The 27261-nt window shown below is 44.3% G+C and overlaps 6 protein-coding genes and 2 pseudogenes across 8 annotated transcripts; 4 read left to right on the top strand and 4 right to left on the bottom strand.

The window, feature by feature from the left end:
* The first annotated feature begins 3702 nt into the window (after positions 1-3702).
* LOC144383701 (histone H2A-like) lies at positions 3703-4129 on the top strand. Its single transcript, XM_078082374.1, has one exon. It carries the CDS (start codon positions 3741-3743, stop codon positions 4122-4124), a length of 384 nt encoding a protein of 127 aa, XP_077938500.1. The 5' UTR covers positions 3703-3740; the 3' UTR covers positions 4125-4129.
* A 793-nt stretch (positions 4130-4922) lies between these two features.
* LOC120809511 (histone H2B 1.2) lies at positions 4923-8486 on the top strand. The gene has a single exon (XM_078082375.1). It carries the CDS (start codon positions 4957-4959, stop codon positions 5332-5334), a length of 378 nt encoding a protein of 125 aa, XP_077938501.1. The 5' UTR covers positions 4923-4956; the 3' UTR covers positions 5335-8486.
* A 108-nt stretch (positions 8487-8594) lies between these two features.
* Positions 8595-9652, top strand: LOC144383700 (histone H1 pseudogene; annotated as a pseudogene). The gene has a single exon (XR_013451110.1). The product of XR_013451110.1 is annotated as a histone H1 pseudogene (transcript).
* Positions 9653-13335: 3683 nt separating this feature from the next.
* Positions 13336-14075, top strand: LOC120809512 (histone H2B 1/2). Its single transcript, XM_040163359.2, has one exon. It carries the CDS (start codon positions 13370-13372, stop codon positions 13739-13741), a length of 372 nt encoding a protein of 123 aa, XP_040019293.1. The 5' UTR covers positions 13336-13369; the 3' UTR covers positions 13742-14075.
* Positions 14076-15363: 1288 nt separating this feature from the next.
* On the bottom strand, positions 15364-16151 carry LOC144383699 (histone H1 pseudogene; annotated as a pseudogene). Its single transcript, XR_013451108.1, has one exon. The product of XR_013451108.1 is annotated as a histone H1 pseudogene (transcript).
* Positions 16152-20395: 4244 nt separating this feature from the next.
* LOC144383698 (histone H3) lies at positions 20396-21691 on the bottom strand. Its single transcript, XM_078082373.1, has one exon. The coding sequence runs from the start codon at positions 21657-21659 to the stop codon at positions 21249-21251; it is 411 nt and encodes a 136-aa protein (XP_077938499.1). The 5' UTR covers positions 21660-21691; the 3' UTR covers positions 20396-21248.
* A 1053-nt stretch (positions 21692-22744) lies between these two features.
* Positions 22745-23169, bottom strand: LOC120809513 (histone H2B 1.2). The gene has a single exon (XM_040163360.2). It carries the CDS (start codon positions 23139-23141, stop codon positions 22770-22772), a length of 372 nt encoding a protein of 123 aa, XP_040019294.2. The 5' UTR covers positions 23142-23169; the 3' UTR covers positions 22745-22769.
* Positions 23170-25726: 2557 nt separating this feature from the next.
* On the bottom strand, positions 25727-26173 carry LOC144383696 (histone H2A-like). Its single transcript, XM_078082372.1, has one exon. It carries the CDS (start codon positions 26145-26147, stop codon positions 25764-25766), a length of 384 nt encoding a protein of 127 aa, XP_077938498.1. The 5' UTR covers positions 26148-26173; the 3' UTR covers positions 25727-25763.
* Between the last annotated feature and the right edge of the window lie 1088 nt (positions 26174-27261).

Raw genomic sequence — 27261 nt, 5'->3', positions numbered from 1 at the left:
ATGAGATCCGTCCAGAGATGCTAAAAGCAATGGGTGTTGGGGGCTGTCTTTGATAACACGCCTCTTCAACATTGCGTGGAAGTCTGGGACAGTGCCAGTCGGGGGGCGATTTCATCGCTGCTTTTTGCAGATGATGTGGTCCTGATGGCATCTTCTGTCTGTGACCTCCAACTCTCACTGGAGTGTTTCGCAGTGGCTGGCGTCTCCCTTAGAGATAGGGTGAGAAGCTCGGCTATTCGTGAGGAGCTCGGAGTAGAGCCGCTGCTCCTTTGCGTCGAAAGGAGCCAGTTGAGGTGGTTTGGGCATCTGGTGAGGATGCCCCCTGGGCGCCTCCCTAGGGAGGTGTTCCAGGCACGGCCAGCTGGGAAGAGGCCCCCGGGGGAAGACCCAGGACTAGGTGGAGAGATTATATCTCTGCACTGGCCTGGGAACGCCTTGGGATCCCCCAGCCAGAGCTGGTAGGTGTGATCTGGAATAGGGAAGCTTGGGGTCCCCTGCTGGAGCTGTTGCCCCCGCGACCCGACGCCGGATAAGCGGTTTGAGATGGATGGACGGATGGAATCCTAACATTTTTTGGATGACTTGAAGGTTTTTAGAACTTTGAATATATGAAATCATAAACATCAAACATGTTCACAAAAAAACGTGAAATACCAAAATTATTACAAACCAAGACAACAATTCCATATTAACTGCATTTTTAAGACTTTTGTAGTGTATTTGGAGGCATCGGCTGGGGAACCAGTGCAAACAGCTGTCACACTGGATCTAAAAAAAGAGAAAAAATGAAGCACCTTTATTTAATGATGGTTGAGTAATCAACACACAATATTATAAATGAAAACAGTTGAATAAAGACCAGACAATGACCACAGTAAAATAATTAATTACCCAGTTTGTGAGCGCATCCCCCGGACCGGGTGTTTTTTTGGCTGGTTTGGTTTGATTCTGGGTCAGACGCTGATATACAAACACACATTTTAGATCTTAAATATTACAAAATCAAAATATAACAAAAAGGGCTTATACTTTAAAGAAATCTCCAAAACTGTGCAGTAAAATGATTTCAAATTCAGCATGGTAGTAGTCAGAGAGGTCCTTAACACAGGTACATTGGTCTTGGCCTGGAACTATTGGGAAATCTGTTTTTATTGCAGCTCAAATATGGAGAAATGGTGAGAAATCCAAATATTACTTTTCTTGTACACCAGTAGTCCTGTACACACATAGTTTGATCATTGTCTGCAATTTGCGATTTAAATAGCCTTTTTTCGGGTTACTTGTTAAATACCGTAAAGGTCAGCATATACGTGCACTAAAATTCAAGCGTCGGCTAAGTTGACCGCAGTATTTTGTGGACCATAATGATTCAAATTGGAAGTAAATAGGAATTGAGAACTTGGGAAATGGGAATGACCAAGCGGATACTTCTTGTCTGATGCAGAACTATTTGGTATTGGATATTTTGTTTCGATTTACAAATTAAGAAATATGTATTGTGAAATATGTAGAAGGCAGTGTTGAGAAATAAGTTCTTCAGAGGTAGTGGGGTGGCTCTTAAAAGAGCCGTTGTTGTTGTTGTGAGGCTTCTTCACGCCAGGGCGGGGGGACGGGGGGGGGGTAAGAGGCCGGGGCACTCTTACGGGCGGCCTTGGTGGCCAGCTGCTTCCTGGGGGCTTTTGCCTCCGGCGGACTTACGGCCGGTCTGCTTGGTTCGAGGCCATGACCGACTCGTCTCGAGAAGTAGTGATGTGTCGTTCGTGAACGACTCGTTCATTTTGAACGAATCCTTAAAAGGACTCGAAAGTAACGAGTCCTCTCAAAACAAGATTTGTTCATTTTCTCGTGGCCACGCATCGGGACTTGCATAGGCTCAGCCAAGGAAACAGAAACGAGTCGTTGAATGCAGGTCACGTGGAAAATTATCCTTCTGCCAACCAAGTGGTACCAGTGCTGAGCCCATGCAGGTCACGTGAAAAATGAACGATGAACAAATCATTGACCCGAAGGCTCGGTTGGCAGATGAACGAAACATTGACCCGAAGACACGGTCGGGAGGTGGACGATTCGTTCATCTGCCGGATACAGATCTTTAGATCATTTTTCTCGTGACCTGCATAGGCTCAGCACTGATCCACGCTAGCATCGGGCTAACGTCCCCGTCCATCCAAGTTAGCATCAGGCTTATGATCCCATCCATCCACGCTAGCATCAGGCTAACGTCCCCGTCCATCCACGCTAGCATCAAGCGAACACTTACATACAACACATAATAACAACCTCGCTACCAGACTGTGGACTTCACCGCTTTATAACAAAGCTTTTTTGCAACGTAAATGGATCAGTACCGCCGCTGCCCATTTTCAACACAGGGGACCGGCTATGCCCCGGAGAGGTCAGCGTTGTGTGGACGGGACGGGGCTATATCCTGGCCATCACACTACATAACGGGCGTTTCGTGTTGACAATGACCCATCCCGGAAAGTCCACTGAGTGCACGAACCCAAAGGTTCCGACATGCGAGCACCGCATGGAGGCCGGCTTTGGACCGGGGGGCAGCGGTGATTTTATCCCAGTTTGTATGTTTATTGGCGGACCTTTTATTGCAAGGTTCTGGCCGTCACTGGTAACCAGAGCGAGCTCATCGTCAGTGAGATCAACGTGACCCGGGTCCGGCGGTACGAGCGGAGTACTTCACGTGACCTGCATAGGCTCAGCAGCACTGGTAGCGATGAGCAGTCAGCATTCTTTCTCTGCGCCAGCAGGTTGCCATCGCCGTCGTTCTTTTCAAACGAAAATACCATCCAACCGTATTGGTTTAAAGACCATTTTTGGAGCTCAATTCCATCGTATATCTTCTTTTTTTCTTCTTTGGACGACCATCCAGCTTTTACACTGACGTTCTTTTTGTAAAAGGTGAGCTGTCTCTATGAGCGGTGTACTACCAACGTGAATTATCACGTTCGGTTCTAACAGACCTCGTTTGTGTTATGATGTATAGATTTACCGGTTTTCCCTTTAGGAAAACCTCTATTGTTATGAACGATGAAGAAATCATTGATCTACTTGGCGAGTTGATCAATGATTCGTCTTCGATTCGGATCTTAGGATCATTTTTCACGTGACCTGCAGTCAGAAGAGGAAACAGAAAGGATTTGTTTACCTCGTTCACTTTCTTGAGGTTTAGTAAGACTAAATAAGTAATAATTAATAATTACAGATTTCGTTATTTTAACTTTTTTGTACTTTACTTAGAGTTCAGCGTAATAGTTATGCCGTGATAATTGAATGATAGTGTGAAAATAAATGATCACGTCAAATCATCCAGACTGTCATGATACATTATTTTAATGCAGGAATTTATCTTACAACCCCCCCCCCAAAAAAAAAATAAACGAATGAATCGAAGAAAGATTCGTTCATTTTACTGAACGAGATTCAAAGAACCGAGTCGGTAAAATGATCCGAGCGGTGACGCTGATTCAGACCTCCGGCCCCTGATTGGTGGAGGACTCCTCCTGGCGCTCAGCCGCGCCTCTACGAGCGAGTCTCCGCTGCTCATTGGTGGAAAATGATTTCAAACTGTCCGCCAAATATCAGAGGTCCCGCCCTCTGCTCTCGCGCCTGGAGCCTCTTCTCTGGTTGGTGCGCGCGTCAGGAACCGTCCCGCCCGCTCCGGGGACATATAAAGGAGGGTTTGACGCGTTCGCAGACACTTCCTTCCCTGAAACAGTCTGACAATGAGCGGCAGAGGCAAAACCGGTGGAAAGGCCCGAGCGAAGGCAAAGACCCGCTCCTCTCGTGCTGGACTCCAGTTCCCAGTCGGTCGCGTCCACAGACATCTGCGCAAAGGGAACTATGCGCAGCGTGTCGGCGCAGGAGCCCCCGTCTACCTGGCGGCCGTGCTGGAGTACCTGACCGCTGAGATCCTGGAGCTGGCTGGAAACGCCGCCCGCGACAACAAGAAGACCCGCATCATCCCGCGTCACCTGCAGCTGGCTGTCCGCAACGACGAGGAGCTCAACAAGCTGCTGGGCGGAGTGACCATCGCTCAGGGCGGCGTGCTGCCCAACATCCAGGCGGTGCTGCTGCCCAAGAAGACCGAGAAGCCCGCCAAGAAGTAAAGCCCGAGACCTCCATCTACCACAAAGGCTCTTTTAAGAGCCACCCACCCACACGAAAAGAGCTGTGATCCTATGGTACAATATCCCCCAATGTTGTCAATGATAAGACAATTTCTATTCACTTTTTTTCTTCTATTTTCAATCAATAATTTTAATAACCACCACATGCATTTCTCAACATGAATATCTCCATACATTTCAGATGTCGATTAAAAAATCAACCATCAAATACAATGAATATACACATAAAATATGCGCCTCTATATATAAACAAAAACATTAAAAAAATACTTTTCTGGTTGAGCTATTCTTTCCCCAGGCTGTCATATTTATGAATGCTGCCGTCTGTCATGAGTTTGATCCTTTCTGTACACACACGTCTGTGCGGGCTCTTCCAGTTTTGCAGGTCAGTAAATCACTCTACATGTCTGTTTCCAATGTAGATACCAAATACTAAAATGAACACTAGCAGGACGTACAAATTTGACATGTATTGTGCAATATGTACGTTTTTAAACGTGCACGGTGTTATCTTGTGTTTGGACTTTTTCGATCAGTATTCGCTTTTGACTCTGCTCTCAGGCACAGTAGCCATATTTACGCATGCTCAGTTCAATACCAGAAGATAACCAATTCAGTGCTAGAGCCAGGACAGTGCTATTTGCATGAGAAGACAGCCAATCCAGTGCTAGAGCCAGCACAGTGCTATTTGCATGAGAAGACAGCCAATCCAGTGCTAGAGCCAGCACAGTGATATTTGCATCAGATGAGTATAAGAATACCGCCCTTCGCCATCGTTCAGATTGACAGCCGAAAAGCAAGACCAAGAATCATGCCTGATCCGCCCACCGTCAAAGCGCCCAAGAAGGGCTCCAAGAAAGCTGTCTCCAAGGCCGTCACCAAGAGCGGCAAGAAAAGGAGAAAGTCCAGGAAGGAGAGCTACGCCATCTACGTGTACAAGGTGATGAAGCAGGTCCACCCCGACACCGGCATCTCCTCCAAGGCCATGGGCATCATGAACTCGTTCGTGAGCGACATCTTTGAGCGCATCGCCGGTGAGGCCTCTCGCCTGGCTCACTACAACAAGCGCTCCACCATCACCTCCAGGGAGATCCAGACCGCTGTGCGCCTGCTGCTGCCCGGCGAGCTGGCCAAGCACGCCGTGTCTGAGGGAACCAAGGCCGTGACCAAGTACACCAGCTCCAAGTAAACCTGAAGTAGACCACCAACCCAAAGGCTCTTTTAAGAGCCACCCACCTCTTCTAAAGACTGTTTCCTCCAGTGTTTAATTGAATACGACTGTCACTGCAGTTATAATGGTTCTAGATCTTTGAATCATAAAAACTTGGGATATTCATCCTCGGTTTCATCGATGCTTAAGGTGAGGTTTCCATTTATATATAGAGGAAAAATGCGTATATTGTCCAAATTATTTCTAGAGAATCTAGAAAGGTATGGAATGCCGTTTTAGTCAAAATTAAAAAATTAAATAAATGAATAAATACGTAAATGCATGAAATATGCATTTGAAATACATCATGAAATAAATGAGGCAATAAATACATACATAAATAAATTAGGTAAATACATAAAAATTAAATACATTTAATTATTTCATGGTACTTTTATTTATGAATACATTATGAAATAAAAGACTCTGGAAATGAAAAGTGGCATTATGAAATATAAGTACCATGAAATGATTAAATGTATTTAATTTGTATGTATTTATTACCTAATTTATTTATTTCATGATGTATTTCAAATGCATATTTCATGTATTTACGTATTTATTCATTTATTTAATTTTGACTAAAACGGCATTCCATACAAAGACTATTTTAAGAGGCACCCACTTCTAAAGAATAAAAAATATGGACAAAAAGTGGCGCTCCGAGAGGGTTAGACTGGATTTACAGTCCGTGCACATGCGACATCCTGTCCCAAAACCCTCACATTGGGAGAGTGTACATTTGTACAGAATAAACGATGTAGAAGACGTTCAATTCCTATAACCAAAATGATTCAAATAATTGCGATTAGTGAGCAAGGTGTATGGCAGGACCGCTGCAGGGACAACAGTCAGAAGCCTGTGGGGAGGGAAAGCACAAAGACTTTAGGAGAGGGTAATGTTGGTTTATGATGACGGTAATATTAATATTCATAATGGCAGCCGCAGGTGTCAGCAGGGCCACGGTAGGAGGCCAGATATAACCATGACCCATGGAAACCTGTGTTGCGAGAAAGCCCAAATACTCCATTGAAGGAACAAATAAATGTTACATTAATGTTTACAGCAAAATAAATGGGGATATCAATATTGTTAGAGGCGGTTGGTGTCAACAGGGCCACGCAGGAGTCAGGACCAGAGTCCAGACAGAACGACGATTTACGGAGACCTGCAAGAAAGCACCAAAAAAAAATATCCGGGAAATAAGCTGAATTAGTGACTAACTATAAGGAAAATCAAAGAGGAAAGTTTTATGCTTTATCCTAAATGAGCTGACCGAATCTGCCCCCCAGGCTGAAAGTCTGTGTTAAAAAACAAAAGAAAATCCTCTAAATGATATTTTTCTAACTTGAAAGTTTATGACTTTTCCTAGATTGGCCCCAAATGTAGAAAAAGTGAAATGTTTATTTTATTCACATTTCCATGTAAGCTGTACAAAAAAAGGTACAAAGGTGGTCTTCGGGTCAAAATGACCCATGAGTCAAATAAAATTGAAATCAAAGTCACACAGTTATTTGCAGAATGTTACAATGTTTTCAATCAGCAGCAGAAGTAACCAAGACAAATCAGGTGGTCTTCTCGCGGACTGCTGTGCCTTTAAACAGTCTCAGATAATTTAATAGTAAATCTGAACAAGACAGTAGCAGACGTGAACAACACATGATAGGTGGCGTTCTCGCAGACTGCAGAGCTCTTTTTCTGTGGATTTCCAGAGGTTATAAAAGCGCTGCAGGTGACAGGACCCCGAATTCTCTTTGCTGAAGCCATGAGTGCGCGTTAGAATGTTGAAGAGGCTCTAGAGCTGATTTTTGTCCAGCAAGACAACTCTGATTCAGAAGAGGAAGATATATCAGAAGAAGATGGGGAGGAATACAACCCAGAGCATGATGAATCATCTTCAGAAGCAGAAGAAGAAAACCCTGAAGCTGAAAGAGAGACTTTCCTTTCAAAAAATTGGCAAAATAACATGGTCCTCAGCAGCATATGACCAACACGGCAGGCATGCCAAACAAAACGTCTATACAGATAAAGTGAAGAGGGAAAACTCAGGTAGCACATTTTGCGATGAATGACAAGTTGTTTCGTCAAGCAAGATAAAAATTTGGTGTTTAAAATTCAATTAAGCTACTTCTATGGGGGGTTTAGTGAAGACGGGTCATTTTGACCCGGAGGATACAGGAAATGAGGACAACAGGAGGGTTAAGAGATTTACAAGAGCAGCCCCACAACAAATAATTACAGTAATCCAGTCTAAAAGTAACAAACTCAAGAACAAATTTTTCTGCATCACTTTGAGACAAGCTGCTGGACACCAGAGACTTTCCATCCATAAAAACTGTATCACGTGACAGCCGGCTTGGAAGGCGCTCTTGGCCTATCAAGATAACTTCTGTTCAGTTTGATGTTTCTAAGACATTATTGAAGTCTAACAAGCTGGTCGGTCTGCATAACAATGGAAGTTTATGCAGTGTTTTTTGATAACATCGCCCAAAGGAAGCATATACAGGGTCCAGGCCCAGAACCTTGTGGAACCGTGAGCAACATTGGTGGTCATCGTGGATTCACCGTTTACGAGCACAAACTGGGATCGATCCAATAAATAGGATTTAAAACAGCTGAGAGCAGTAATATCAATCTATCAATTCTAGTCTCTGCAACGGGACGGAATGATCAATGGTGTCAAATGCTGAGGTCCAGCAAGGCAAGAAAAGAGATGAGTTGGACTTGGAAAACCGTGCTTAAAACTCATATAGTCAATAACAGGTACCAGTATGAGCTTTTGTTGTGCCCATCCCCAGATTTGCATAGTTTGCGATTTTAACTTTGTGCAATTTCATAAGTGTTAAACATAAAACATGTTAAATCTGTTTAAAATCTCTATGAATTAGTCAAACCTTTTGATTGTTATGCATAGAAATACTTTTTTTTATGAATGTTAGTAATGGCAATGATGGTTAGGTTTGCTAATAGGATTCATCAGCACAACAGAAATAACGTATGTGTTATAGTAACAGTGCTATGGGAGCATAAAAGTGTAATTGAGGATTACACATTGATGTATAAAATAACAGAAGACATGTCCACAGTGAGCAGCTCTCATTGGAGGTCTGATTAAACTGCACCATAAGCCACCACCGTCTTCAGTGTGTTTACTGTTCGCAGTATAACTCTAGTTTATTAAAAACTGATCAACATCTGATGGTTATTTTTACATTGCAATCCTGAATAAACATGTGGAGCAGTTGGAAAACGACTTTTGATGGTGATGTGATGCAATTTAAATACTTTAAAGAGAGAATGGAGTGGGAAAAGCCGCTGATCACTGCTGTCCACGGCGCTGAGTAGGTGAGGTTTGGAGGCTCCTCAAACAAAACGCATTGATCATCAGAGCTCTACGTGACCTGAACATGAAGAGAAACTAGTCCGCTATCGGCTCCTCCACCTTCAGCCTCCAGCACATGATGCACATTTAGTTTTTAGTCTTTAATCAGTGGAGAGAAAACACAAGTGACTCGACTTTCAGGCTGCACGAGGAACGCCGGGCTGGGTTGAGTCTCTACGGTTCTCATGGTGCGTTTAAGTACAGTCCGCTGCTTTGAGCTCTTCATCAGTCTCACTCTCTCGAGTCCTCGACGACACAAACGCACAACAACGGGACAACATGGCAGAAGTAGCTCCAGCTCCAGCCGCCGCCGCGCCCAAAGCAGCCAAGAAGAAGGTGTCCAAGCCGAAAAAGGTCGGTCCCAGCGTCTCTGACCTCATCGTGAAAACTGTGGCCGCATCCAAGGAGCGGAGCGGCGTGTCTGCTGCCGCCGTCAAGAAGGCTCTGACCGCCGGAGGATACGATGTGGACAAGAACAAGGCCCGCGTCAAGACCGCCATCAAGAGCCTGGTGGCCAAGGGGACTCTGGTCCAGGTCAAGGGGATCGGGGCCTCCGGCTCCTTCAAGATGAGCAAGACCACCGCCGACAAACCGGCAAAGAAAGCCGCTCCTAAAGCCAAGAAGCCCGCGACGAAGAAACCCGCAGCGGCCAAAAAGCCCAAAGCAGCGGCAGTGAAGAAAGTTGTAGCCGCTAAGAAGTCACCGAAGAAGGCCAAGAAACCCGCAGCGGCCAAGAAGGTGGCCAAGAGCCCCAAGAAGGTAGCAAAGAGCCCCAAAAAGGTGGCCAAGAGCCCCAAGAAGGTGGTGAAAAAGGCCCCTGCAGCCAAGAAAACTCCAGTGAAGAAGGTCGCTAAGCCCAAAGCCAAGAAAGCAGCACCCAAGAAGAAGTAAACTGATATCAGTCTGAAGAACCAACACCTCTATAAAAGGCTCTTTTAAGAGCCACCCAATCCTTCCTCAAAGAGCTTTTCCTTCATTATTCAGCTGTTGAGACTATAGGTGTGATTTCCAGAATTTAAATGAATCATACAATGGCTAGGAAATTCACTCACATAATGCAAAAGTATCAATTACATTTCCTCAAATAAGCCAATTTACAATTTGATGAGTGACGTTACAAGTACTACAATTTTCTCTTTACTCGAGGTACAGTCTGAAGAAAGTAAATGTTCAGCACTGTATTGAAGTACATGTTCAGCACTATATAATGGAGAGAACTAAATTAGCAGACACATGGGCTACTTGAACAGCAAAGAAAAGTGGAGAAAGAGTACCCATCATGTAAAACTACATCTGACAATGGCATAGAATGAAATTGATTAAAATTGTTCCAGATGGTTACAGTTGTCATAGAACGTATACTAAATTTTGATAATCAACAGGATATCAACTCTTCGGAGAGGGAGTGCGTGGCCCTTAAAAGGACCGTTTGTGTGTTGGTAACAGAAGTCTGTGTTTATCCTCCGAAGCCGTACAGGGTGCGTCCCTGTCTCTTCAGGGCATAGACCACATCCATGGCGGTCACCGTCTTCCTCTTGGCGTGCTCGGTGTAGGTGACGGCATCGCGGATCACGTTCTCCAGGAAGACCTTCAGCACACCGCGGGTCTCCTCGTAGATCAGACCGGAGATGCGCTTCACTCCGCCGCGGCGAGCCAGACGGCGGATGGCGGGCTTGGTGATTCCCTGGATGTTATCACGGAGGACTTTACGGTGACGCTTGGCGCCTCCTTTGCCGAGTCCTTTTCCTCCCTTTCCTCTTCCGCTCATGTTGTCAGATAAGTTTGAAACAAGATGAGCAAGTAGGGTCAGTTCACAGATATTTAAACCCAGTCGGAGGACGTGACAGAAGACACGGGCGCTGCTTGAAGTTGGTTCCCTCGCGCCCCCTGCTGAACTACACCACTAATCAATGAATGTCTCCTGCTCGTTGTTGGACTTTCGAAATGTCCTTTGAATTCAGCCTTTGATGAATCTATGAAGGGATTTCTAAAGACAGACCCCTTTGTAATATTTAGCAAAAAGTTAAATCCTTAATTTCTGAGTGAGGCTACTGCTGGTCCATGTTTTAGATCACTGCATTTACTCAGCATATGGATCAGCTGAGACTACAATGTTAAACAGCATCTGAGACCTTTATTTCTAGCAGAAATCAAATTAAAGATGCCTCTTTGCATGAATTTTTTAATGTTACCGTTAATTACCTGAGTAACCGATATCAGTTCATACTCCCAATATTTAAATATTGTAGAAAGAGAACAAGCTGGGTGTACAAACGTGCTCTATCGATCGGCCAACATAAAAAATGATCTTTCCTTATTTTTCCTGAAGTGAGTGAAGGTCCTTAGCAGAGGAGTCCTCAGGTGTGTGCCTCAGGGTTGCTCCTGTTGCATCTCCCGCCAACTCTTCCACACCAGAAGATCTCGACCCTTCCCCAAAGCAACCACGCAACGAGGCAACTTCAGCCTGTTGAACTGACCCACGCCGTCGCCACGGCCCATCGCCAGCAACATGGTGACGTTACCTAGCAACCGGCGACACCATCAGCGAGAGGCAACCACCAGACACTCAACTACAACAGACGTGTGTGAGTTTACCTGCACGGTACGAGGTCAGCGTGCCGTTATCGGCCAGACAGCTGGCTGCCAGCGGGGACAGATCACCAATCAACCGATCAAAGGCACAGATTATCGAGGACTTCACGTCCTCAGAGGAGAACGTGCTGTCTGAGTATGATGACCTCGCTGTCAAACGGGGCTGATCGGTTTGAATTGATGCGTATGTTGAAAGTTAACTTGCCCGCGATATTTTGCCACACTTCTTGTCTTGGCGGTGTCAGATAATGCCAAGAATACAATCAATTTCATTATCTGTAGCCCAAAATGGCAAATTTTCCTCAGAGGCCTTTACAGTCTGCACCCTCGTGACATCCCGTCTCAAAACCCTCACAGAAACATGGAAATCTTTTGATAGGAAGAAAAAAAAAAAAAAAGGGGAAAATAAACTTATGGAGAACGGCAGAGGATGCCAGGATGGACAGACTGTAAAATACGTTAAATTCCTCCAACAGAAATGATTCAAATATATGTATCATGGTATGAAATTCTTCATATGTCCAAGTAATATCAATATCATTCACACACACCGTACGGTCCTTATGACAGCAGTGAAAGAATGGTTGGGATTATGCCTGTTAGCTGGGGCACTTTGACGCTGAGGACATACATTATAAACATCTACATGATTAAAGACTGATTATTCAGAAAACTCTGGATTGACAACGTTTCTAAAAATCATGAGTTTATGTAGGTGGTCGCGTTAAGGAATAAGTTCTTTACAGAGAGTGAGGTGGCTCTTAAAAGAGCCGTTGTTGAGAATCAGGGGGTTTAAGCTCGTTCCCCGCGGATGCGACGGGCCAGCTGGATGTCTTTGGGCATGATGGTGACCCTCTTGGCGTGGATGGCGCACAGGTTGGTGTCCTCGAACAGGCCCACAAGGTAAGCCTCGCTGGACTCCTGCAGAGCCATACAAGTCCCGAGCGATCTCTCTCACCAGACGCTGGAAGGGCAGCTTGCGGATCAGCAGCTCCGCGGACATATAAAGGAGGTTTTGACGCATTCACAGACACTTCCTTCCCTGAAACAGTCTAACAATGAGCGGCAGAGGTAAAACCGGTGGAAAGGCCCGAGCGAAGGCAAAGACCCGCTCCTCTCGTGTTGTATAAAATACTTAATTGGTGATTAACCAATTTGGGATCAACTGACAAGATAACTGTTAGATCAGTATTTGGTTATAGACTAAATTATTGATGGATGCTGCTGCAGTGTTTTTAACCCTGGCTCAGTGCCTACAATCCATCTTCCCGTTGTCCTTTTTTGATGTTTTGCTATTTCAGTAAATCCCAGTGTGATCAATGTAAAAATACAGCGGATATTTGTCAATTCTTTCCAACTGATTCCAGTCTATCAAATGTCCTATCAGCCAAATTAACCCGATGGTTGATTTCGGGCCACCTTGATCCCTCACAAACTAATCCGCGCTCAAACGTTAATTTGAAAGACTAGATGTCAGTCATCAGGATAATTGTGCTCATCCTACTTCTAAAGTCACATCACAAAGTGAGACTAGCCATAAGAATACAAACCGTACGTGTTTCACTTCTGTGGCTCAGTGTGCCGAATGCCTACAAGTCCCGTTAAGGTGCCCTTTAATATTTATTTTTGACTAATAGACATGTATTTGTCTATTCTGGATGGAAAAAGGTGTGTGTCATGTCCTTGTGTTGAAGTGTGTGTATATGTAATTATCAACAGGGTGCCATGTGATTGTGAATGGTTTGTGTGACCTTCATTAGATGATTTCAGTGCACACAATGATTCTTACAACATGATTCTCAATGTGAAACTCTTGTCTTTTGAAACAATAAATATAATCTCGTGTTAAGAGCACTAAAGTGATTTGGTCTCAATAGAGAAATCTGCTTAGAGGCGGGTTGTGTTACGCATGCGCAGTATCACACAGAAGGCAACCAATCACGCTCGAGCAACAGCACAGTGTACTTTGCATCTAGTTCATATATGAACACCGTGCTGTTGAAATTGCGACATTCTCAGTTTACAGAGAAGTCTCGAATCATGCCTGAGGTTGTGAAAGCGCCCAAGAAGGGCTCCAAGAAAGCCGTGTCCAAGGCCGTCAGCAAGAGCGGCAAGAAGAAGAGGAAGACCAGGAAGGAGAGCTACGCCATCTACGTGTACAAGGTGATGAAGCAGGTGCACCCCGACACCGGCATCTCCTCCAAGGCCATGGGCATCATGAACTCGTTCGTGAGCGACATCTTTGAGCGCATCGCCGGTGAGGCCTCTCGCCTGGCTCACTACAACAAGCGCTCCACCATCACCTCCAGGGAGATCCAGACCGCTGTGCGCCTGCTGCTGCCCGGCGAGCTGGCCAAGCACGCCGTGTCTGAGGGGACCAAGGCCGTGACCAAGTACACCAGCTCCAAGTAAACCTGATGTAGACCACCAACACAAAGGCTCTTTTAAGAGCCACCCACCTCTTCTAAAGACCATTTCCTTATGCTTGTATTTCAAATCTTTCTTAAAGGCTATTAAGACATTCATTTTTTTGTGATAAATAAATTGTGCATATATGTGGTGGACTCAAATCCAACATCTGACGTCTTTATATTAACCAGTATATACTACCAAGATCAACAGTCAAATTGTTTTTGCAGCATTCATTCATTAAATACTGATCGATGGTAATCTAGGTTTAGATAAGACTCTTTTGTGGGCCGTGACTTAATAGTCAAAAGATGTGAATAAATAGTAGATTCAAAGTTATTTTTGCTTTTTTCATTTTTTTTTTTCATGTGCAACCTTGTTTCCTCCACACAATTGAGGGAATTTGAAACTATTTGTGCCTTATCTGCTCCATGTTGATATAGCTACACACTTTGTCTACACACTTTCCTGATGAGTTCATTTTTAAAATGGAACAGTATTTGCTTAAATTATTTATAATGGTCATAATTACATCATTATGTTTAATTGAAATGTACAAGGTCATGGTTATCAATTTAAAGATGAAACCGCCTTGTTGCCTGATATGCATCCATGGTTTGTTTGCTAACAGGACGACCAAAATAACACCATAATAGTCACTATTGTGTATTGAGGAAAAATGTGTATATCGTCCAACATGTTATTTCTAGGGCAGCTATTCCCAAACTCAAGAATGCCGCAGCCCAATCTGAAATCTGAAAATCTTTGGCGGCCCACCCAAACCTTTAATCACAACTCGGATCAAAACAATGATTAGAGAAGAAAATTAAAGGCTTTTAAGTGCGCCTTGGAGTGCGGAAAATGCTGTATATTTACTTTAATACCACAAGAGGGCGCCGCATTGTTGAACAACGACAGGGGGACAAGAGCAGCCGTTTCGAGCGAGAGCCTTAATGTTTTATTAATCTGTCCGTTTAAGTTGTTTGTGCTTCATCAACTAATGTTTCACATAACTAATGTGCCGCATCATAAATATGTATTTATTTAATTTATATAATTTCAAACATTGAAAATTAAAAAACTTTTATTTATTGTAAATGACCTCTCGCGGCCCACCAGGGGGCCACCCCCCACACTTTGGGAATCGCTGTTCTAGGGAATCTATAAATCTAGGTGAATAGGTTTAATTTAACGGGGGCTCAGAAAGGGCAGGAAGGCAAGGTTGAATATAAATGGAAACACTTCTTTGACCGGATTGCAAAAGTTGGGGCAAGATAATGTAGAGACACCAGCAGTGGGTCAAAGGTCTCGTGTGTGTCTGTAGACACTAGGAGACATCAACCAGAATGAGCCAGTTAGTCTAGCAGCAACATGCCAGAAAGAGGGAGAATAGTGGGACAACATCAGGATGATCACAATGAGGGTGCTTTAAATAGAGTCTGTCAGATAAGTAAACGTGTTGGAGAAAGGATAGAACACAGATTAAACTGAAGTGCGTTAATCCACAACAGTTAACAGTGTATCTTTGATTAGAGGTAAACATAAAAACTATTGTGTTAATAATTTAAGAGAAGGAAAAGCTCTTTAAGGAGGGATTGGGTGGCTCTTAAAAGAGCCTTTTAGTGTTTGTCACATCAGTTTACTTCTTCTTGGGTGCTGCTTTCTTGGCTTTGGGCTTAGCGACCTTCTTCACTGGAGTTTTCTTGGCTGCAGGGGCCTTTTTCACCACCTTCTTTGGGCTCTTGGCCACCTTTTTAGGGCTCTTTGCTACCTTCTTGGGGCTCTTGGTCACCTTCTTGGGGCTCTTGGCCACCTTCTTGGCCGCTGCGGGTTTCTTGGCCTTCTTCGGTGACTTCTTAGCAGCTACAACTTTCTTCACTGCCGCTGCTTTGGGCTTTTTGGCCGCTGCGGGTTTCTTCGCCGCGGGCTTCTTGGCTTTAGGAGCGGCTTTCTTTGCCGGTTTGTCGGCGGTGGTCTTGCTCATCTTGAAGGAGCCGGAGGCCCCGATCCCCTTGACCTGGACCAGAGTCCCCTTGGCCACCAGGCTCTTGATGGCGGTCTTGACGCGGGCCTTGTTCTTGTCTACATCGTATCCTCCGGCGGTCAGAGCCTTCTTGACGGCGGCAGCAGACACGCCGCTCCGCTCCTTGGATGCGGCCACAGTTTTCACGATGAGGTCGGAGACGCTGGGACCGACCTTCTTCGGCTTGGACACCTTCTTCTTGGCTGCTTTGGGCGCGGCGGCGGCTGGAGCTGGAGCTACTTCTGCCATGTTGTCCCGTTGTTGTGCGTTTGTGTCGTCGAGGACTCGAGAGAGTGAGACTGATGAAGAGCTGAAAGCAGCGGACTGCACTTAAACGCACCATGAGAACCGTAGAGACTCAACCCAGCCCGGAGCTGCTCGTGCAGCCTGAAAGTCGAGTCACTTGTGTTTTCTCTCCACTGATTAAAGACTAAAAACTAAATGTGCATCAGGTGCTGGAGGCTGAAGGTGGAGGAGCCGATAGCGGACTAGTTTCTCTTCATGTTCAGGTCACGTAGAGCTCTGATGATCGATGCGTTTTGTTTGAGGAGCCTCCAAACCTCACCTACTCAGCGCCGTGGACAGCAGTGATCAGCGGCTTTTCCCACTCATTTCTCTCTTTAAAGTATTTAAAACACATCAATTCTCCATCAAAAGTTGGTTTCCAAACTATCCACATGTTGGTTCAGGGTGTCAACGTAAAACGACCATCAGATGTTGATCAGTATTTAATAAACTGGAGTTTTTGTGGAAGCAGCAAACACACTGATGGTGGTTACAGTTCAATCAGACCTCCTATCAGAGCTGCTCACTGTGGACATTTCTTCTGCTAATAGTACCTTTTACTATACGTAGTTACAATTTTTAATTATCAAATATACTGACCCACTAATGTTAGTTTTTATGAAGCATTTTATATGCATATAGGTATATTATTGTAAATCCTTATTTCTATTGTGCTGATGAATTCTATCAGCACAGATGCATTTACATTTAGGTGAACATAGCACATGTAATCATTACAATCACTATCATTAAGTTACGAATGGTCATCTCTTCTGCTTATACGTTTTATTATAAATAGTATCACATATTTGAATCATCAAATATACTGAAAAACCAATGTGGCCTTTTTTTGGAAACTCGAACGTTGCAATAACACTGTTATTGTACCACTGATGGTGTGAAATAGTATTCAGCTGATGAAGGAAGTCAGCACAACATTTTTGAATTTTTAGTGCTGTCATTATTATATTGTCATTATTATGTATGTAGATCAACTGTGAACAGCGAAGCACATGACACACGATTAGATCAATGAACAACTTAATAACTCCTGATGCATCTACTTCAGCAGAAAAATACAAGCTGTCTGCTCGAGACACAATAAGGTGAAATTTCTCTCTTAGTTGTTTTCCTGATAAATCATGTTATTGATGTATAATATACATAGCTCAACTTATAATCAACAAACTCACTCAAACTCAATGCAGCTTATTTTGGGAAGCTTTAATTAGGCAACACTCATTGACATTATTAGTGTAGAGCTGATGAATGATGTCAGCACAGATGCAAAGTTATATTCAGGTGAAGATATTTAAGTTAATCATTACTATTATTATTGTTAAAGAGTTAAGTATTCTTAATAAAAATAAAATAATAATAATAAATGCATTGAGTACCGTTCTGAGCAAAAAACACTAAAACAATCCAGAAGCAATAATATGAAATTAGAATGACAATTGAGTTCGTGGCGTATCTCTGATTCATCAGCATCCACCTTTTTACAAAGGAAGACGGGCAATTTGCGGATTAACGATTGTATTCAGACTAACGGTCTGAAATTGCATAATTGGAACGCTTGACAAAACAGGAAGACAGGAATTTCGGAATAATAATGAACTGAATACAGATATTGGCGCCCTTGACTTATATTTATTAACCAATTCTTAAAATTATTTTTATTTAAAATCAATACTTATAGTGACGACTATATTTTAAGGACTGAAAAGTATATTTTATCATGCCTGAAAGGTGTGTACAGGGTAAAAGTAAAAAGAAAGTAGTCCTCCACAGGGACCTATTGTGGATGTGATGAGACAGAAATATGGAGATCAATCTCTAGAGTTTTTTCCCGAGTGGTCAAACGATTTGGGTTTCCCTGCAAATGGTTCCCTCAGTAGAATATAACTGAACATGTTAGGAACAGACTCAGAGGGAAACGAGAAAGGTATAAAAACTGAGAAGGTGATAAAAGGCAAAGACATTGAGAAACAAAGTAAATGTTTCAAATTGACATGCACGTTGGTTGAAAAACCAGACCCAAGTGTTTCCAGACAAAACGGCCGATGTGCTTCTTCTCCCACGTATCCGGGTCTCACAGGTGCTGGAGGTCTTCTCCTCAACACATGTCCCGCGCCACTGGGCCATTGCTAAAGGGTTGGCAAAGCCCTCGAAGGAGGCCTCGCTCCTTTGTTCTCGTCCCGGCCGGAAACGATGTATCAAAAGTCTAAAGTAAATCTAAAGTGACTTATCAAAGCGGCAGCAGGAGAATTGTAACAGTCCTTTCCCCACTTTGGTCTTTTTAAATCTCCTGAGGTGTGTCTTCTTGGGTGCATCTGAATGTCATTGGCGTCTCCTTCAAACGTGTCTCCTCATGGACTGTCCCCTTCACATCGAGGTGTGAAGCTGCAGCTGTAACCTGAGACCTTTCTGTCCTATCTGTCCCTCACATTCCAATGCATTCAATGTAGATACATTTGGCTTCATTCCTCAATGAGTGAATGTAACAAAGAATGCATAGTTTGTCTTCATCTTATAACTAGTAAACTTTCATTGCAACACATCGCGAATGATCACAGTTCATCACACTACATCATAAGATCTAAGACAGTTCATGTGGTCCAACACTCAAGACATTTCCCTCAATCGGCTTTCTTACATTCAGTTGCTCATCTACTGCCTGACAGGAGAAAAAACTCCCAAAAAAACCTTTTCGGGGAGAAAATTGGGAGAAATCCCTAAGGACGGCAATTAGCATCCGTCCCCAGGTTTTAAAATCCAATCGTGACAGAATGTCAGTGTACAGTGTTTATATGATTTACATGACTATACGTTGTGTTTGATTCATATTGCATTCACTTCATCTAACACGCTAATGTAATAACTAATAACACACAAAGTACAATTCTAGACTAAACATTATTACACGTGTTATAATTTCCACCACTAGGGGAGCACTTCTTGCTTAAATCCCTAACACTATTCAGCAATGTTTGAAAGTGGCAGAGCACAAGCTAATCCAGTCAGTAGCCGCTCGCTGGAATTCAGTTTTTTACAAGCTGGAGAGGCTCTGTGAGCAAAAGGATTGAGAGCATTGACTGTCTAGCTGCCAGTACATTTCTGGATGTTAGGTTTGAACATCTTTGTTTTCGAGACAAAGACAATGCGTAGGTAATCAAAAAGCGTCTATCAGACACTATCAGACAGTAGATTTTGAGCTTGGGGCTCAGCATCTACTGTTAGCTCTACCTCATGGGCTTCTACCTCAGAGCCAAACCACAGTCCTGCCCCCTCAGGTTCAGGTGTATCAAAAGGAGGCATATGGACTGATTTTGACATGCAGGTTTTGTCAGGACAACATCACCGGTCAGCTACCAGTGATGTGCTCATTGAAGTACGTCAGTGATCAATGTTGCATACTTTCGTTGGAAGTGTTAACATGTTCATGTAACGTGAATTAAAATGAAAGCTTTCAATTTTATAGTTATTATTCTCATTTATTTTAATGTTTATTATTTTTCTTATGAACTTCACTTTTTCTGTTCTGAATGAGGATGTTACCTCAGTATACTTGAGCTTACAAAAACAAGGCATGGAGCTAAACAAGGCACGTCTTTAATTCCTCTATCACCTCTTTTGTACAATAAGCACAACACAGCGACATTGCAGTTGTTTAATAAAATAGTCTTTTATCTGACCTGCAATCATAATTGGGGCGGGATCGTGAATTCCTTTTTATCTGATTCGTTGCAGTCAACGGACTATGGTATTGATTGATATCGACACATAATTTGATCCTAGCGTTGTGAACACTGGTTATTAACAAGGAAGTCAGCCGTTTATAGAGAACGTGTGTGGCCCTTAAAAGGACCGTTTGGTTGTTGGTAACAGAAGTCTGTGTTTATCCTCCGAAGCCGTACAGGGTGCGTCCCTGTCTCTTCAGGGCATAGACCACATCCATGGCGGTCACCGTCTTCCTCTTGGCGTGCTCGGTGTAGGTGACGGCATCGCGGATCACGTTCTCCAGGAAGACCTTCAGCACACCGCGGGTCTCCTCGTAGATCAGGCCGGAGATGCGCTTCACTCCGCCGCGGCGAGCCAGACGGCGGATAGCGGGCTTGGTGATTCCCTGGATGTTATCACGGAGGACTTTACGGTGACGCTTGGCGCCTCCTTTGCCGAGTCCTTTTCCTCCCTTTCCTCTTCCGCTCATGTTCACTGGTTGGTTTAGTGCAAAGATGATGAACACCAGTCAGTTCACAGAGTTTTAAAGCCAGTCTGAGGGACGTGATGGAAGACGGAGGCGGGGCTTTGACGTGGTGCTGCAGCGCCTCCTGCTGAACGAATGTGTGTTTTATTTTCTTCTGCGGGACCAAATAAATGCTGGAAAGATCAGTATCTGACTAACTTCTTCCATGTTTTAAACACGTTACATTGTGAATGTTTTCTACTCAAAAGTACTTGTGAATAAAATATCGATGATGATCTTGATCCAACTCTAAATCCATCAGCAGATATTCATTTTTGAATTATGTCTGTATATTCTGTCTGATGTTTTGTTGACGTGGTTCACCAGTAACGTTATTGTACATCTGATATTATATACCAGTCCAGACAAAGGTATTCTTCGCCAGAATACATATAACTTATTGTACGATGTGTTTAATCACGCACTGGCCTGGGAACGCCTTGGGATCCCCCAGTCAGAGCTGGTAGATGTGGCCCCGGAAAGGGAAATTTGGGGTCAACTGCTGGAGCTGTTGCACCCCGCAACCCTACCACGGATAAGCGGTTGAAAATGGATGGGTTGGTGTTTAATCACTACAGTAGTAACTGTTTGCACGGCTTCTTTACCGCAATATTTTTTTCATCAAATACAGTCTATTACGATCTGTAGTTATATACAAAATGGGACAGTATTTTAGTTTAGTCAACATCTAACATGTCACCAGTTATCAGTTTCTAATGAATAAATCACATTCCAACAATAGTTGGTTTGTAACTTGTGAGTCAATTGCAACATTAGGAATAGTTCTTCAGTTCTAGGCGGTGAGATGTTTATAGAATAATGCATATTGATGCTAAAATCCATGACTAGATGACTTCTCAAATCATGAATTGATGGTCACGTTAAGGAATGAGTTCTTTACAGAGAGTGAGGTGGCTCTTAAAAGAGCCGTTGTGGTGTTAGTAGAGGCAGACTTTTCAAGCTCGCTCCCCGCGGATGCGACGGGCCAGCTGGATGTCTTTGGGCATGATGGTGACCCTCTTGGCGTGGATGGCGCACAGGTTGGTGTCCTCGAACAGGCCCACCAGGTAAGCCTCGCTGGACTCCTGCAGAGCCATAACAGCGGAGCTCTGGAAGCGCAGGTCGGTCTTGAAGTCCTGAGCGATCTCTCTCACCAGACGCTGGAAGGGCAGCTTGCGGATCAGCAGCTCCGTGGACTTCTGGTAGCGACGGATCTCCCTCAGGGCCACGGTACCGGGCCTGTAACGGTGAGGCTTCTTCACGCCGCCGGTGGCCGGGGCGCTCTTACGGGCGGCCTTGGTGGCGAGCTGCTTCCTGGGGGCTTTGCCTCCGGTGGACTTACGGGCGGTCTGCTTGGTTCGGGCCATGATCCTCTAGTCGTGCTCTGGTGAAGAGAAGTGAATTCTGAGAGGAGACACGCGGCTCTTAAAGTGTGGACCGGCTGAGGAGCGGTGACGCTGATTCAGACCTCGGCCCCTGATTGGTGGAGGACTCCTCCTGGAGCTCAGCCGCGCCTCCACAAGAGAGTCTCCGCTGCTCATTGGCGGAAAATTATTTCAAACTGTCCGCCAAGAGCTGCCCACCCTCGGTTATCGTGCCTGGAGCCGCCCGGTTTGCTCCACACGTGCATTAGGGTTGTCTCGACTATACAACTATATATTTATTATTGCTAATGTCAAGCTCCGAAACATTTAGTCCACGGCAAGGTGCCAATCAAAAGGATGAAAATAGTGTACTAGTAGCGAGGCTCTAAAGATTGTCTGAAGTAAACTGATGTGACACTTCTATAAAAGGCTCTTTTAAGAGCCACCCACTCTTTCCTCAAAGAGCTTTTCCTTCTCTTAAGTTATTAACAACTTAAGTTATTAACACAATACATTTTATGTTTACCTTTAATCAAAGATACACTGTTACTGTTGTGGATTAACTCCCTTCAGTTTGAACTGTGTTCTATTTTCTCCAACGCGTTTACTTATCTGACAGACTCTATTTAAAGCACCCTCATTGTGATCATCCTGATGTTGTCCCACTATTCTCCCTCTTTCTGGCATGTTGCTGCTGGACTAACTGGCTCATTCTGGTTGATGTCTCCTAGTGTCTACAGACACACATGAGACCTTTGACCCACTGCTGGTGTCTCTACATTATCTTGCCCAAACTTTTGCTATGCGGTCAAAGACGTGTTTCCATTTATATTCAACCTTGCCTTCCTGCCCTTTCTGAGCCCCCGTTAAATTAAACAGATTCACCTAGATTTATAGATACCCTAGAAATAAGTTGGACGATATACACAATTTGCACATTTCAATTAAACATGTATAACCGAATTATGACCATTATGGATATTTCAGTAAATACTGTGCCATTTTAAAAATGAACACCTGAGGAGGAACGTTTTGAAATACAAGCATAAGGAAATCTTTAGAAGAGGTGGGCGGCTCTTAAAAGAGCCTTTGGGTTGGTGGTCTACATCAGGTTTACTTGGAGCTGGTGTACTTGGTCACGGCCTTGGTTCCCTCAGACACGGCGTGCTTGGCCAGCTCGCCGGGCAGCAGCAGGCGCACAGCGGTCTGGATCTCCCTGGAGGTGATGGTGGAGCGCTTGTTGTAGTGAGCCAGGCGAGAGGCCTCACCGGCGATGCGCTCAAAGATGTCGCTCACGAACGAGTTCATGATGCCCATGGCCTTGGAGGAGATGCCGGTGTCGGGGTGCACCTGCTTCATCACCTTGTACACGTAGATGGCGTAGCTCTCCTTCCTGGACTTCCTCTTCTTCTTGCCGCTCTTGCTGACGGCCTTGGAGACGGCTTTCTTGGAGCCCTTCTTGGGCGCTTTCACAACTTCAGGCATGATTCAAGTCTTTGTCGTAGAGTGACAATGGCGGGATCTGAACAGGACGGCGTCAATATATATGAACGAGATGCAAATGTCTCTGTGCGGTTGCTCGAGCGTGATTGGTTGTCTTCTCTGTGATACTGCGCATGCGTCGCACAACGGTATTGAGACCAAATCACTTTAGTGCTTTTAACACGAGATTGTTTTTTAATTTGTTGTTTCACAAGACAGAAGTTCACATTGAAAATTGTGTTGTAAGAATCATTGTGTGCACTGAAATCATCTAATGACGGTCACACAAACCATTAACAATCACAGGGCACCCTGCTGATAATTACATACACACACTTCAATTCTTGATGTGTCAAAACATGACACACACCTTTTTTTCATACAAAATAGACAAATACATGTCTATTAGTCATAAATAAATATTATAGGGCACCTTAACAACATTACACCAATTCTTAAATCCTTACATTGGCTCCCAGTATGTCAGAGAATTCATTTCAAAATCCTACTGCTCACATATAAAGCACTACATGGTTTAGGGCCAAAGTATATCACTGATATGCTTCCACTACATAAGCCTTCAAGATCACCAAGATCTTCTGACACCGATCTGTTAGTGATTCCCAGAGTAAATACAAATCATGGGAAAGCATCATTTAGTTACTACGCAACAAACAGCTGGAATAAACTTCCTGAAGATTTCAGGAATCAGGAATCAGGAAACATTTATTAGCCAAAATATGTCAAACATACAAGGAATTTGTCTTGGCGATTAGTGCGCGACAGTAGACAGACAAGACAACAGTGCACAAGTAATAAAATAAAGTGGAATGAAATGCTAATGCAATGGGTTAGTAGAATAAGGCTTAGGCTATGGGTTAGTATAAAACAAGAGAATAAAGTTTACAAAATTTAAATATTAAAAAGTAACAAAGAAAAATATTAAGCATAAAGTGCACTAACAAACAAGTAACAGACAAGAGACAAAGTGACAAGTGACAAAGTGATGAATTGCAGTTAAAGTGGCATGTGCAGTATGAGGGGGAGTGACCGGTGGAGTGTTATCGTCAGGCAGTGGGGGACCGGGCTCTATTGATGAGCCCGACTGCAGACGGGAAGAAACTGTTCGTGTGGCGGGAGGTCGTAGTCCTGATGGACCTCAGCCTCCTGACAGATGAAAGGGGCACAAACAGTTTTTGTCCGGGGTGGGAGGGGTCGGCCACGATCTTTTTAGCCCGCTTCAGAGACCTGGAAGCGAACAAGTCCTGCAGGGACGGCAGATTGCAGCCAATCACCCTGTCTACAGAGCGGAGGACACGCTGCAGCCTGCCCTTGTCCTTGGCTGTGGCTGCAGCGTACCAGACGGTGATGGAGGAGCAGAGGATGGACTCGATGATGGCCGTGTAGAAGTGGACCATCATCGTCTTTGGCAGGTTGAGTTTCTTCAGCTGCCTCAGGAAGAACAACCTCTGCTGAGCCTTCTTGGTGATGGAGCTGATGTTCAGCTCCCATTTGAGGTCCTGGGTGATGATGGAGCCCAGGAAACGGAAGGAATCCACAATAGTGACGGGGGAGTCACACAGGGTGATGGGGGAGGGTGGGGCTCTGTTCCGCCGGAAATCCACAACCATCTCCACTGTCTTTAGAGCGTTGAGCTCCAGGTTGTTCTGGCTGCACCAGGACACCAGATGGTCAGACTCCCACCTGTAGGCGGACTCGTCCCCACCAGAGATTAGTCCAATTTAAGACTTGCCCCAACTCTGACCACGTTTAAAACGAGACAGAAAACTTTTCATGTTCAGCTTCGCCTTCTGCTAAACTTTACCTACTTTGCACTTTTAACCTGTGCCTTTAATTAAACAATTTAAATACGATTTTCATTTATCATTTTATTTGCTGTTTTTATGGTCTTCTAATTCCTGCATTTTATTTCACTTTATTGTATGAAATGTTATGATGTGAAGCACTTTGAGTCTGCCTTGTGTATGAAAAGCGCTATACAAATAAAATTGCCTTGCCTTAACAGGACTTGTAGGCATTCGGCACACTGAGCCACAGAAGTGAAACACGTACAGTTTGTATTCTTATGGCTAGACTCACTTTATGAAGTGACTTTAGAAGTAGGATGAGCACAATTATCCTGATGACTGACATCTAGTTGTTCAAATTAACATTTGAGCGCAGATTAGTTTGTGAGGAATTAAGGTGGCCCGACATCAACCATCGGGTTGATTTTGCTAATAGGACATTTGATAGACTGGAATAAATTGGACAGATTTGACAAATATCTACTGTATTTTTACATTGATCACACTGGGATTTACTGAAATAGCAAAACATCAAAAAGGACAACGGGAAGATGGATTGTAGGCACTGAGCCAGGGTTAAAAACACTGCAGCAGCTGCATCAATAATTTAGTCTATAACCAGTTATCTTGTCAGTTGATCCCAAATTGGTTAATCACCAATTAAGTCTTTCATACACACATAAAATAACAAAGACATAGCACAAAAATTGAGTTTTAAACTATTGTGCCTTATACTGGACAGATGTGTATCGCAGCTCTTTTCGTGTGGGTGGGTGGCTCTTAAAAGAGCCTTTGTGGTGGATGGAGGTCTCGGGCTTTACTTCTTGGCGGGCTTCTCGGTCTTCTTGGGCAGCAGCACCGCCTGGATGTTGGGCAGCACGCCGCCCTGAGCGATGGTCACTCCGCCCAGCAGCTTGTTGAGCTCCTCGTCGTTGCGGACAGCCAGCTGCAGGTGACGCGGGATGATGCGGGTCTTCTTGTTGTCGCGGGCGGCGTTTCCAGCCAGCTCCAGGATCTCAGCGGTCAGGTACTCCAGCACGGCCGCCAGGTAGACGGGGGCTCCTGCGCCGACGCGCTGCGCATAGTTCCCTTTGCGCAGATGCCTGTGGACGCGACCGACTGGGAACTGGAGTCCAGCACGAGAGGAGCGGGTCTTTGCCTTCGCTCGGGCCTTTCCACCGGTTTTACCTCTGCCGCTCATTGTTAAACTGTTTCAGGGAAGGAAGTGTCTGTGAACGCGTCAAACCCTCCTTTATATGTCCGCGGAGCGGGCGGGACGGTTCCTAACGCGCGCACCAACCAGAGAAGAGGCTCCAGGCGCGAGAGCAGAGGGCGGGACCGCTGATATTTGGCGGACAGTTTGAAATCATTTTCCACCAATGAGCAGCGGAGACTCGCTTCTAGAGGCGCGGCTGAGCTTTTGTTCCCAGCAGTTACCGTCTTCTAAATGAATGAATCTATGAAGCACGAACAACGTTCGTTTCAGTTCATCTAATTCAGGCTTTTCCTAATAAATCCTATTTTCTAGCTCTTACATCGAATGTGTCTGAGAGGGATTCATTTTGTGTATTTACTTCTCCAGAAAGTGAACGGACACATTTTTGTCAGTGTGGGACTGCCGTGCGTGGAGAATTAACAAAAAAAAAATGTATTCTCTACTTACTTGTGATTTTTACATATAAGCATGTTCATGACATTTGTGTGATATTTGTAGTAAATATTTAACACAATTAAATTCTCATGAGAAAGTCATGTTAGTGTAACAACTGATGAAACACTGTTGAACAGATCATTTTTAAGAGCTGCTGACACTCACTGCTTTCTGTTCCAGTGAATCGCAAAACACTTGTGACTTGAATGTTGGGATTCATGTTTGACTAAACTGTGTGAAATGGAAAATCCTATTCTTCTCTTCTCAATCTTAGGAAAATGAGTTATACTATCTTATAACAGCGTGTTGAAGGGGCAGTTTACCGTAAATGCTCAGTCACTCCAGGTACATTATTATAGTATCTCGGTAAGTCTATACACTAATGATAATTTGCATTTGTCAGTTTGTGTGTGTGTTTTACAATTGTGCAGAAAGAGTGGTAGAGATCAATGAAGCATTGCATTGGCCTTTAAGTCCCTGTCACTTTGGTGTGATTTGGGGAGGATCAGGTCAGCTACCTTCCCGAAATATGACCGTCCCTGCCTTTCCCCCGCAAAACTCTATGCAATAGATGGATGTTTACTCAACCAAATGTTTGCTACTCAGCTTAATTTAAAAATCCAATCCGTCACTGGTAGGTGTTTCTACAGATGTCCATCCATCC

This window comes from Gasterosteus aculeatus, chromosome X (genome assembly GCF_964276395.1).
Source record: "Gasterosteus aculeatus chromosome X, fGasAcu3.hap1.1, whole genome shotgun sequence".
Lineage (NCBI taxonomy): Eukaryota > Metazoa > Chordata > Actinopteri > Perciformes > Gasterosteidae > Gasterosteus > Gasterosteus aculeatus.
Note: the sequence above shows the minus strand (reverse complement) of the source record. Positions and strands in the feature narration are given on the sequence as shown.